At 53.8% G+C, this 13,284-nt stretch overlaps 1 protein-coding gene across 2 annotated transcripts in view; it reads right to left on the bottom strand.

The window, feature by feature from the left end:
• Window positions 1-13,284, bottom strand: part of ST3GAL2 (ST3 beta-galactoside alpha-2,3-sialyltransferase 2) — a 47,168-nt gene that overhangs the window by 9,437 nt on the left and 24,447 nt on the right. For both annotated transcript variants that reach the window (XM_052655443.1, XM_052655442.1), the window contains exons 2-3: window positions 4,154-5,497; window positions 1,720-1,913 (exon numbers count right to left, since the gene is read on the bottom strand). In XM_052655443.1, coding sequence (XP_052511403.1) covers window positions 1,720-1,913; window positions 4,154-4,492 — 533 coding nt within the window. In that variant the 5' untranslated portion in view covers window positions 4,493-5,497. The remainder of the gene's footprint in view (window positions 1-1,719; window positions 1,914-4,153; window positions 5,498-13,284) is intronic.

Genomic DNA, 13,284 nt, shown 5'->3' with positions numbered 1-13,284 from the left:
CCCTCTGGCTCCCAGCCTGCCTCTCTTGCTATCTGGGTGTCAGCAGCTGGAAGATGGGGAGGATCTCAGGTGGCTCCGGGGGCCTGGATTTGAATTAGCAGCCCCCTCTCCCCTCCACTCTTAGCATCTGTCCCCGCCCTTAGCATCCCCCCTCCCCCATCTCTTAGCATCCCCCCCTCCCCCATCTCTTAACATTCCCTTCTCTCCCCTACTCTTAGCATCCCCCCTTTTCTCTCCCCCACTTAGTATCCCCCCTCTCTTCCCCATCTTAGCATCCCCTTTCCTCTCTCCCCCCACTTAGCATCCCCCCTTTTCTCTCCCCCCTCTTAGCATCCCTTTTTCTCTCCCCCCACTCTTAGTATCCTCCCCTCTCTCCCCCCTCTTAGCATCCCCTTTCCTCTCTCCCCCCACTTAGCATCCCCCCTCTTCCCCACCCTTAGCATCACCCCCCCTCCCCCCCACTCTTAGCATCCACCCCCCTCCCTCTCTCCCCCCACTGTTAGCATCCCCTCTCTCTCTCCCCCTACTCTTAGCATCCCCCCTCTCTTCCACCCCCACCGCTCTTGGCATCCCTGTCTCCCCCTCTCTCTCCCACTTCTAGCATTCCCCTCTCTCCCCAACCCCCAACGCTCTTAACATGAGCAAGGTTTTGCAAGGACTGTGGAAAGCCTCAGAGACATATTGCTGCCTTGGTGTTGCTATGGAGACAGCAACAGTTTCTAAGACAAAGCCCTTCCTTCCGCCTCCTGTGAAACCTGGTGTTTCTCAATGCTCATCCTAAGAGATGCTTAATGAAAACTGGCATTTTCAGGACCTTTATTCTCAGGGTTCTCCTTCCACCCAGGAGTGAGAGGGCAGGATCCCCCGCGTGGCATTTCCTGCCCCCACGTCTCGGGGGGAAGGCGGAGAACACAGAAGTTCAGGGGCAGCACAGTAGCCTGTGTCCAGGTCACAAGCCCGCCTCTAGTCCCTGCCCTCCTGCCCAGGCTCCCTGCTCTGTGTCTTTGTCTGGAGTGCATCCCCTCCCAACCCTTCTCTTCTCCTCAAGGCTGAGCTCAGACATCTGTGGAGGGAATGAGCCCTTGTAAGTCTAAATGCAAAAAGGTAAAGGGTCAGGGATGAGGGCCCAGAGCAGGCACCAACAGCTCCTTTTTCTTCCCAGGACACCTCTCTTCTGTCAGTCTGCCAGAGGGATCACCCACAGTTGTTTGGGGCCCACACTCCTGGCCCAACAGCTAAGGGGACCAGACGGGTGAAAGGACCTCTGGTGGCAGTTTTCACAAGACCTGAGCCAGGAGTCTGATTTTAGCTCCTCCAGAGGTATTCAGAGTTGGAAGCTGAGTACAGGCCTTAAGCAAAGTTTAGAATGGGAATTGTGTCTCTTCATCCACAGAGGACAAGATGGTTGGATGGCATCACCAACGCAATGGGCCTGAGTTTGAACAAGCTCCAGGAGATGGTGGAAGAGGGGGAAACCTGGCGTGCTGCAGTCCGTGGGGTCACAAGGAATCGAACATGACTGAGAGACTGAACAACAATTAATTCACCTCAGAAACAAAAGCAAGACACGTGAGCTTGTCATGGAAGATTCTGGGAATCAGGGTCCTCCAGGACCCCCAGCAGCTGGCAATTCCTCCCACAGCTGGGCAAGGCCAAGGAGGCCAGTGCCCCCTCCTGGAGGCTTGTCCCGTATCCAGCCGTGGGGTCCCTGGGACTCACCTCATGATGAAGTTGTGCCCGTCCACGTCTGGCCCATAGCCAGAGCCCCGCAGGTTGCCCGAGTTGCCCACCACGGCGCAGCGCCGGCACTGGCGGGGGTCCCGGAACCGGTAGGGATTCTCGCCTGGCACTATCTGGAACAGCTTCTCCAGCACCTCGTTGGTGTTGTGTGACTTGAACTGCGGCTGCAGCATCTGTGGAGGAGAGGGAGAAAACAGAAAGAGGGGCGCAGGGAGGGTGGAGTGAGCAGGAGGCAACTCCTGCTTGCTCCCCTCAGCCTCCAGGGTCCAAGCTGCGCAGGTCTCCTACTATCGTGGGGCGGGAATCCTCCCTGAGCAGTGAGGACCCTCCTGTCATTCAACAACACAGCGGTGTCCAGACCAGTGCCCTGCTCTCAGGAACAGCTCTGCAATATTGGCCGGACTCAAGGGTCAAGGCGCTATTCAGCCTGTTCTTCAGGGGTCTGCAGGCCTGTGCCACAAAGTAGAGAGGCCCCTGCTCTGCGGTCCTCTCCAGGCAGCTGCTCTAGAGTCGTTCTGAATGCAGTTGATGAGGAAAGTCTCAGGGGAGCTTCAGGGACTCATTCACAGTCAGCCTGCAGGGGGCGCCCCTGGGACTCAGCCCGAAGCTCCAGGCACGATCCAGGGGAGACCTGGAGTCCTCAGCCCTGGGGAAAAGGCTCTTAAGAGAGCACAGATATTCCTCCAGAGTCAGAAGAGCTGGAAAGAAACTGGTCCCTCGCCCCTCTCGCCACCAGTGATTTTGAAGACTGTAAAATGAGGCCAGGGCAGCACTTAAACGCCACGGTGCCAGACAGGTAACACACAGCAGTGAAGAGGCAGGTGGGGCCTATAGCAAACAGGAACTGCCATCAAAAAGGGGTGACTTCAGCCAATTGTTGCCTTGTGGGACTGTGAGAGGGACCAGATTTTCTAGTTTTTCAAGAAAAGCTGAAAATACAGATCTCATGTGAAATAATCTGATTCCTAAACGATGGCAATTAAGGCAAACAGTTTTAGAACACTGAGCTGGACTCAGCCCCCGGGCCACCATCTCTAAAGGCTGTAACATGCTCTGTGGTCTGAGCCATAACGCTGCACGTTTGCGGCTGTGTAGGAGCTGATCGGAGGAAGAGAAAGCAGGAAGGGGATGGCGGGCCTGCTTCCCTGAGCACAGGAAGGGCCCCCAAGCACAAGAACAGGGACTCAGTGTGGAGAGGAAGCTTAGCTCTGAAATACGAGTTTCTAAGTTCACAGCAGAAGGGGGGTGACTGTGGGGAGCAGCAGAGAAGTGGCTTCTAGGGCTTAGACAGCTCTGAGTTTCATCCCTGTGGGCAGGGGGACCTGGTCAGCCTCTCCATCGCTGCCCAAGGACTGTTATGGCCCATCATGGCCACCTCTGAGACCAATGCCCTTGGGCAAGCCCTGTGCACTCTCTGAACCTGGATTTCCCCATAAAATGAAGGATGTGACTATGAGGAACAGGCAGGACCCTTCGAGGGCTCCAGGTTGCCACAGGAAGGGCCTGTGTGGCTCTTGGTAGGTCCTGTCCTGTAGACTCCCCCTCCTCGGGGGCTCTGACAGGCTGGGCCAGGAGCAGGATCTGTGAGTGGCTCTGATAGGCCTGACTGCACGAGCTCATTCTCACAGTTGCCCTGAATGTGAGAACGAGGGAGAGTTACCACCCTCCCCATTTGCCAGCTGGGGAGACCAGGGAGCACGCAGCGGCTCCCCAGTCCCTCAGCAGGGAGCGCTGGCAGCCTGCGGGGCCCTGGGTAAGGACTGACACGGAGCCACTGCTGACATGTGTGGCGACCAGATGGCCCTGGCGGAGCCTGCGGAGCAATGTGCCAGAGACGATGGGAGGAGGGGAGGGAGCCAAAGCAGCAAAGAGGTGGCAGGGTCCAGAAGAGTGGCTTCCTCCCCTCCCTTACCTCAGCCCCCAAAGGACCCGGCGCCGCTTTCTTATCCTAACCCTGAAGAAAACCTTTTCTAGCAAGTGGAGAGAACCGACTGAATGGAACGGTGTTTCTAATTATCTGGGGCAAACGTTTCCAAACGAGGACGCGGCCAGCGCGGCAACAAGCACTGGAGCTGAGCTGCCAGCTGCTTTCTGAAGGGCAGGCCTTGCTGCTGCCACGGGCCTCAGGTCTCAGCATCTTCTCCCCGGGGACCTGCCTCCTGTTTATTTCACCTCCTTGACCCAGCAGGCATCTCTGGTCTCTGTCTGGCCTCTACAGGCGCGAGGAAATGTGAGTTCTCTCCCCTTGCCAGCCAAAGCTCGCTCTACCCTTTACACTCAGTGCTGGTCCAGTGAAGGGTACAAAGGGTGCCAGGAGACACACGGCCCAAATCCCAGAGGGGGCTCTCAGGGGGTCTCCTAAACAGAGGGGACAGACCCCAGAGAGGGGCAGCAAAGGCCAGGGCTTTCTCACCATCCACCACCTCTGGACGTCGGGGGGCAGGTCCATGTTCTCCCGAGTCCAGACGGGGGAGATGTTGCTGTTGAAGTGGCTGTCGAACCACTCGGAGGCACCGGTGTCGCCCATGCAGCGGCGACAGGCGCAGCTCTTGCCGGCCAGCCCCTCCTTGCTGAGGCGCTGCAGGCCAGCGTAGCCCGGCACCAGCTTCACCCGGGGAGCCCCGTCCAGGGCGCCCGAGTCCAGGTAGGGCAGGGTGGCCGTGCTGTGGTGGGAGCAGGTGAAGAGCAGCGACATGACGAACGCCAGCAGGAAGGCCATGGAGAGGAACCACACCCGCAGCGAGCACTTCATGGTGTGCGCCCCGGGAGCTGGGCTCTCAGGCCGGCGGCAGGCGGGCCTCACCACGGCCACTGCTTCCCCAGCCTGCCAATAGGCCAGCTACAGTGCAGCCCGCGTGCTTTGGCACCACGTGCAAAGGACATGCGGGCGGGTGCCGAGCAGGGACGGAGGCAGGGGCCCGCACATGCGCCCTCGATGCCAGAAGAGTCTGGCGGCGGCAGTGGCTCCTGTCCCGGCCGCCAGCCCCACTCAAGGCTTCATCAGCTCCGTCTGCCACTAGCTGGGCCACAGAGGCTCTGCTGCTTCTGGAGCCCCGGCAAAGGGGAGGTCAGTCCATCCCAGCCCTCTAGTCCCTTGGGGTTGCTGGCTGCCAGCTCTGGGGGTCCCCCTCTTTGGCGGCTTGAAACGATCCAGTCTGCAGCATTCGGGGTCCTTGTGGTTCATGAGCAGATGCCGAGGCGGCCCCTCGTCCCCTGCAGCAGGGAAGCCCTTGAACCCCAGTCACAGCAGAAAGCACGTGGGCTTTCAGCAGCCGGAACGTCATGAAGTCTTCCTCTCTCTGGGCCCAATGCCTCTGCCGGGGGAGAGAAAGGAACTGAGCCCCATCTGGAGAGAAGAGGCTCAGGAATCTCTGTGGGCGCCGGTAAACTCTTCAGGGACAAGGTCCTCCTGCCGTTCGGTTCTGCCTTCCTACTTCCCCCGAGGAGCCAGTCCCTTCTCCTGATAGTCCTAGTTGTGTAGGGGTGGCTGAGCTCCAGCTCCTGCTGTGCGGTCTTTGGGGCTGGCGATCACCCGTTTCTCAGAAGAGTGCTGCTTTGAGTGCCACCTGGGGCAACCAAGTGGGCACGTGTCGAGCTCCAGGCCGGGGCCCAGGCCTCCGTCTTGGTGCTGCTGGCCCAGGCTTGGAGGCTGCCCTGCCCATCCCCGCTCCCGAGGCCTCGGTCCTGCCCTGAGCGAGCAGTAATCCCCTGGCAGGTTCCCCTCACTTGTCAGGCACCAGGCTGCCGCAGCATGACTCTGAAATCAGAGAGGAAAAATAACATGCAGATAGATCCCACATGCACACAAGCTCTCCCCCGGCCCCACCCCTGAGGCTCAGGGGACAGAGCAGGTGGAAGGAGACGCCCCCTCAACCAAAGGGCGAACAAAGGAGGGCTCCTCCCTCCCCCTGCAGACAGACTAGAGCTGCCCCCCATCCTCACTATGAGCCAGAGGTGGCTCAGACAGTAAAGACTGCCTGCGATGCAGGAGAGCGGGATTTGATCCCTGGGTCGGGAAGAGCCCCTGGAGAAGGAAATAGCAACCCACTCCCCTATTTTTGCACGGAGAATCCAATGGACAGAAGAGCCGGGCAGGCTACAGTCCATAGGATCGTAAAAAGTCAGACACGACTCAGCAACTAACACTTTGACACTTCAACAAGGATGGAAAGTGATCTCCCTAGAGCCACAAAATGAGCACCTGCAAAAGCCAGGTTTAGGAAGCTCCTATTCTAGACATTATATCCAAAAGCAGAGACATTACTTTGCCAACAAAGGTCCCTCTAGTCAAGGCTATGGTTTTTCCAGTGGTCATGTACGGATGTGAGAGTTGGACTGTGAAGAAAACTGAGCACCAAAGAATTGATGCTTTGAACTGTGGTGTTGGAGAAAACTCTTGAGAGTCCCTTGGACTGCAAGGAGATCCAACTAGTCCATTCTAAAGGACATCCGTCCTGGGTGTTCACTGGAAGGACTGATGCTAAAGCTGAAACTCCAGTATTTTGGCCACCTCATGCAAAGAGTTGACTCATTGGAAAAGACTCTGATGCTGGGAGGGATTGGAGGCAGGAGGAGAAGGGGACGACAGAGGATGAAATGGCTGGATGGCATCACGGACTCGATGGACATGAGTTTGGGTGAACTCCTGGAGTCGGTGATGGACAGGAAGGCCTGGCGTGCTGCAATTCATGGGGTCGCAAAGAGTCGGACATGACTGAGTGACTGGACTGAACTGATTCTAGCTATAGGAGGTTAATTTCAGGTGAAACTTAAGAGAATATGGCCCAGAGGAAAGAGCACAGGGGACTGCGGATATGACCCCCCCTGGCCTGGGTGCTCTGGAACCCTGAGAAGAGATACAGCACCCTCCACAGTGGGGTACAGCTGGCCTGGGCCCTGGGATTGGCCCTCCTCTTTCCCCAGTGTGGGCTACAGATGAGGCGGCCGAGTTAGCCGGGTGAATCGTTAATACTTCTTCCAGCTCTGGTGTCAGGAGGAGAAGCTGACCGTGACAGGACGCTGGGGTCACTGCTCAGCCCTCTGGACAGCTGCCTTCATCTGCAGGTTATGGAATAAATGCCAGGGCCCCTGGGGGTACTGACAGCCTGAGGCCCCTGGCAAGAGCAGTGAGAAAAGGCTGCAGGGTGGTGTGTGGATCTGCCCGAAGGAAAGGAGCCTGAATCCACGCCACGTGCTCAGGAGCCAGGGCGAGAGTGAGGATGAGGCTGGGAGTGGAGCCCCAGGCCTGACTCCATGCCATGGGGAGCACTTAATCCCTGTGGTCGGACTGTCTCCACCAGCTCCTCTCCAAATCCTGCCCACCCTGGTTCTGACCTGGCGGCCCCAGGCACAGTGCTCACTGGGAGCTCCACCCCAGACAGCCCTCCCAGGTCCTTTGCTGCACAGAAGGCCTCTCGGGCTGCACATTCAAGAACCTCTGCCACCCCCTCCATTCATGGCAGCTCAAATTTCTGGGGCAACGCCAAACCACAAAGCCATCAGGGAGCGGAACTAGCATGTTCCAACGAAGAGGCACTATTCTAGATGGAAAACAATGCTCGCACACGTGAAGGAACTTGCCTAAGGTCATAGCCTCCTGAGCAGAACTGAGATTTAAGTTCAGTTCTACATGGTTCCAAAGCCTGAGACTGGCCAGGGTGTAGAAAGAAGCCCACGAGTTCCTTCAACGGCCCAGAGACTCAGGGGTAAGAGACAAGGAGACACAGAAGCTGGCTTCCCAGGGTCCAGGGTGAAGCTTCGCCCACAGGCCTTAGTGGGGCTCCCAGCTCTAAGCCCCAGGCCCAGCCACACTGGTCCAGCGCGCTCCTGCCCGAGGGTCTCCCGAGCCCTCTCCAGGCACAGCAGCTGGATGCGCAGCCTGTCAGTATCAACAGAAGACTCCTGTTTTCTCCTCAGGGCCTCCGTGTGCTCACACCCAACATCTAAGGAAAAGAACTTGGGTTTGCAGGGTCCCGCTCCCAGCACCCTGTGAGTGAGAGCCGGCCACAAGGCAACCAGCCTGGGAGGTGGTGACTTTCCAGACTGAGCAAGGGGTGGGGTGAGGGGTCAGGCTGGGAGACCTGGTTTCCGGAAGGCGGCCCACTGTGGCCGCTGCAGGTAGCCTCCAGCCAAAGCCTGCACAGGAGGCTCCGAAGAAACAGGCTGGGGCCACAGTGAGTCCCTGGAGTCCTAACGAAGCGGGCATCTGAGGTAACCGGCTGCTTGTCAGGGAGAGGAGAGGCCCCGGTTTTGTCCCTGTGTTTAGGAAGAGCAGAGAAGCCAAGTCACCAGCAAGAGCCCTTACTCTGCGAATCCCAAGGCTGGGCTGTGTGTGGGAGCATGTGCTGAGGGCAACTGGGGGCACAGGGCAGGACTGTTGCTAAAGCAGGAAGAAACTTGGGAGTTCATCGACATGCACTCCAAGTCCAGAAGTTGCCTGGTTAAGCCCTTTTATGCACCCCCATGACCTCCGGTTGCCACTGCCTAATTCTGATTTCTCCCCTTTCACAGCTGCTCTGGTCTTTCACGTTAAGCCCATGCCAACCCCAGTGTCAAAAAGTCAGGGGAAGGGCACACACTTGGGCACCATCCCCTGCCTCTGGGGCCCCCAGAAGAAAGGCCAGCCTTCCAGGGCTGCCTGGATGGTGCTGGCTTGCCAGGGAGGGCTCGGGGACCAGTGTGGGACAGTCCGTACGTGTCCTGTCCTCATGGAGCTTCCAGTCCAAAGACAAAGGCACAGGGGTGACAAACTCCAGGATGGGAATTGCAGGTGCCGTGAGAGGGGGCAGAGGACAAAAGGGAGAAGCAGCCCGGCCATTAGCAGCACGGCGAGAGGGGCTTCCCTGCTGGCCCAGTGGCCGACTCCATGCGCCCAGCGCAGGAGGCCCAGCTTCAATCCCTGCTCAGAGAACTAAGATCCCACGTGCAGCAAGAAGCCTGAAGATCCTGTGTGCCACGCCACAACTCAGGCCTGGCGCTCAGGCGTGTCCGACTCTTTGCCACCCCATGGACTGCAGCCCGCCAGGCCCATCTCCATGGGACTCTCCAGGCAAGAATACTGGAGTGGCTTGCCATGCTGTCCTCCAGGGGATCTCTCCAACCCAGGGATCGAATCTAGGTCTCCCGCATTGCAGGTGGATTCTTTACCGTCTGAGCCACCAGGGAAGTCCAAGACCCAGCACAGCCAAATAAATAAATAAATATCAAATACACGAACACAGCAAGAAGAAACGGGGGAGAGTGTTGGAGAGGAAAGTACGAGGGGCCCAGTTACAATGGGCTTTGAAAGGATTAGGACTTATTATTCATCTAATGGGCAGCTTTAAGGGAGGGATGCATCATGACCTGGTTTATATTCTAAAACGGGCCCTTGGAGCAAATTTTTAAAAACCAACAGCACCGAGAGTTGAGAGCGGATGCAGAGGACCAAGAACACTCAGTCTCCACTGGTGAGAAAATGAACTGGTACGAAGCCTGGAAGGCTAATCTGGCATTACTTGAAAAACGCAGGCATGACTAGTATTTTTTTTTTTTTGAAGAAAAATTTAAGAACATCCTTCTCACAGAAAATATGGCATGGGAACACAATGAGAGAGAAGAAAGTTCCCCCATTTGTCCTGGGCTAATTTATTTTGTGATGTCCCACATGAGAAGACATTCTGAGCAACTGTAGTCTTCCTCTGGTTTGGGTGGAAATGAAGTTTCTCACCCGAAGACTGGATATTTGGAATCAATGAAGTATAAAACTGGTGAGTCCCGCTGCTTGTCCTGTGAAGCTGATTTAGAAGTTTAAGCTCATGGGCCTCCCTGGCGGTCCAGTAGCTAAGACTTTGCCTTCCACTGCAGGCGGTGTGCGGATCCCTGCTTGGGGAGCTGAGATCCCATACGCTTCAAGGTCAAAAAAACCGAAACACAAAACAGACAAAATATTGTCATAAATTCAATAAAGACTTAAAAAATGGTCCACATCAAGAAATAAATAAATAAAGCTTAAGGTGAACCCTGACAACTGTTTCGTTTTCCCCTAAAATCCTGCCCCTACTTGGGGCAGTCTGTCTCTTCCAGTGAGGTTTAATTCACAAACAATAAGATGCAGATGCCTTTCAATGTGGAGCTTGATGCCTGCGTGTGCGTGTGTGTAAGTGCCCAGAATAAGACACGGAGGGTTTCTACACACACCCATCCCCCTCCCCGCCCAGGGAGCTCTCCCGTGCCCTTCCTGGTCATCATCCGCCGCTCCACCTTTCTGCTGAGTCCTGCCTTCATACACTAGGTTGACTTGATTCTTGAACTTCATATAAACACTCCTGCCTGGCTGGCTTCTTTTGCTCAACACAGTGTTTTAGAGATTCATCCATGTTGTATGTATCAGTAGTTTATTCTTATCCATGTTTGGACAGTGAGTTGTTTGCAATTTTTGGTTGCTATGAGTAAAACTGCCCTGACCTTTCTGTATAAGTCATTTTGTGGACACATACTCTCACTTCTCTGGGGTAAATACCTGGGAGTGGAATTACAGGGTCATAGGGTACATACACCAGTATGTTTAACTTTACCAGAAATGATCAAATAGTTTTCCAGAGTGGCTGTAGCGTAAGTTGCCACCAGTAATGAACGACAGTACCATTTGTTTCATGGCCTGAGTATCTTCTATCTTTTAAATTTTAGTTATCCTTTTGGGTACGTAGTAAACTCTGGTATTTCTACAACCAGATACACGTGAACATATGTACCAAGAGACGTACATGAATGCTTAAGGCAGCACTGGCTAATAACTGGAAACTGCCCACAACCCAAATGCCCATCAGAATAGGATGGATAAATTGTGGTCCATCCATATGGTAAACATGAGTGAAATCCAGTTTCAGAAATAAACAGGGAAGAATATGACCAAAAGACTATTCTGCTGAGCAAAATGAATAAGTCAGGGATACTTATAATGTGAATTCGTGAAAAGTTCAAATGTATGCAACACGAAGCAGTAAATTGTCTAAGCCTCTTGACAAAGATGATAAAACAATAGATAAAATCAGGGAAAGACTGTAAAATTCTGGGAGTTTCCCTGGAGAGGAAGAAGACAGGTAAGATAAGAAGGGCCTAAAAAGAAGAAAGAAGAAGGGCCTAAAACGAAGAAAGAAGAAGGGCCTATTGGGACTTCAGAAGTACTGGGAAATGTATTACTCTTTAATCCAAGTAGGAAGAACAGACTATTTTAAATTTTTATTCTTTAAGGAATATATACGATACATGCTATTCTGAATGTGTGATGCATTTCATTATAAAAGCTAATTTATTTTTTGTAGGTTAAAACATTTTTCACTAAGGGACTACTCTGGTTGCTGCAGGGGACCAGAGAGGAGCTATTCCAACATCCCAGGCAATGGAGGTGCTGAGTGGTTGGATGTATTCTGAAGGATTGAACTAATGGGATAGATGGAGGGTGGTGGGGGTGCCATTCATTCATACAGAAAAGTCAGGAAAGAAATGGATTTGGGTGAGAGAAAAGGGAAAAAACCAACAAGAGTTCTGTTTGCTGCTGCTGCTAAGTTGCTTCAGTTGTGTCCAACTCTGTGCAACCCCATAGACAGCAGCTCACCAGGCTCCGCTGTCCCTGGGATTCTCCAGGCAAGAACACTGGAGTGGGTTGCCATTTCCTTCTCTGATGCGTGAAAGTGAAAAGTGAAAGGGAGGTCGCTCAGTTGTGTCTGACTCTTCGAGACCCCATGGACTGCAGCCCACCAGGCTCCTCTGTCCGTGGGATTTTCCAGGCAAGAGTACTGGAGTGGGTTGCCATTGCCTTCTCCGAGAGTTGTGTTTACAACAGGTTAAATCTGAGATGCTCTTTAAATATCCGTGTGGAAATGGCAACAGGCAGCAGGACGCAGATGTCTGAAGCTCATGGATGAATGAGGCCAGAGCTGAAGTGATACAGCGAGAGTCAGCAGGGCACAGTTCATTTTTAAAACTACAGGAGCAGAAGGCATTGTCGAGGGAAGAGAAGGCTGTTGGCAGTGACCTTCGCAACGGCTGACCCAGAGCATGGAGGGGTGAACGCCTGACTAGGTGAGAGACGGCCAACACGCAGGGGAAGAGGTGCAGCATCATTCGCTATCAGGGAAATACGTCTCGAAACCGCAGTCGGGTCTTCCCTGGCGGCTCAGCAGTGAAGGTTCCGGCTGCCATCGCAGGAGACATGGGTTCGATCCCCGGGCCAGGAAGATTCCCCATGCCACGGAGCAGCTAAACCAGGTACCAGAACTGTGAAGCCTGTGCTTTGGAGCCCAGGAACTGCAACTACTGAGCCCGTGTGCCACAACTACTGAAGCCCGGGAACCTAGAGCCCACACTCTGCAACAAGAGAAGCCTCAAAATGAGACGCCTGTGCACTGCAACTAGAGAGCAGACCCTGCTCTTTGCAATTAGAGAACAGTCCATGCAACAACAAAGACCCAGCACAGCCAATAAATAAAAGTTAAAAAAAATTTTTAAGTAGAATAGTTAAAAAAAAATCCCACCAGATACCACCCACTAGGGCAGCTATAATCAAAAAAAGGCAGATAATAACAAGTATTAGTGAAGATATGGAGAAACTGTAACTTTCATACATTGCTGGCGAGAATGTGAAAGGGTGCAGCCAGTTTGGAAAACAGTCTGGCAGTCAAAAGGTTGAACTCAGAGTTACCATACGACTCAGCAATTCCAATCTTAGGTCTATAATTCAAGAGAAATGAAAATATATATCCACATAAAAACACATATACAAATGATTATGGAAAGAACTCAAGGCTCCATCAACTGATGAATAAACTGTCCAATATCCGTACAATGGAATCTTAGCCAAACACAGCACTGATACAGGCTACATGCATGAACCTTGAAAACACGGTGCTAAGTGAAAGCAGCCCAACACAGAAGCCCACCTATGATGCGATTCCATTTATGGGAAACGTCCAGAATAAAGTCGGTTAGTGATTGCCCAGGGTCAGGGGTTAGAGGAGGTGCAGAGTGGCTGCGAACGGGATGATGAAATGTTCTACAATGGTTTGTGGCCTAACCTTGCACAACCATGTGACTAGACTAAAACCAACTCACTTGTACACTTGAAATGGGTGAACCTGATGTGAGTTACATCTCAATAAAGGTGTTACCAAAAACTGGGCATGGGGTAAAGTGGAATGCGAGATATAGAATGCTTGTATACTGATGGGGATGGTTCAGTAGGGGGAGAAGCTAATGTTGCAGGAAAAAGAGGTTAACGGAGAAGCAAAGTCCTGAGCAGCAGGAAAGGGGCAGCCAGTCCCACATGGACAGGGCTTACCAGCCTAGCAGGAGGCGAAGCGGGCCCGGGCTCAGGCACGGGGAGTGATGCACCTTTACAGCTGGGGTCGGAGATTTACAGAGATAGATGAGAAGCAATCCTCTGAGAGAGGAGAGGAACGGGGATTCGGTGGGAGGCAAGGCAATGCTAGGGTCATCCAAGAGGGCTGTGGTCGCAAAGTTAGCAAATCTGGTGATACAGTTTAATGATAAATGTCCCCTGAAAGG

Source organism: Budorcas taxicolor, chromosome 18 (genome assembly GCF_023091745.1).
Source record: "Budorcas taxicolor isolate Tak-1 chromosome 18, Takin1.1, whole genome shotgun sequence".
Taxonomy (NCBI): Eukaryota; Metazoa; Chordata; class Mammalia; order Artiodactyla; family Bovidae; genus Budorcas; species Budorcas taxicolor.
The sequence above is the reverse complement of the archived record's forward strand: the minus strand, read 5'-3'. Positions and strand labels throughout refer to the sequence as shown.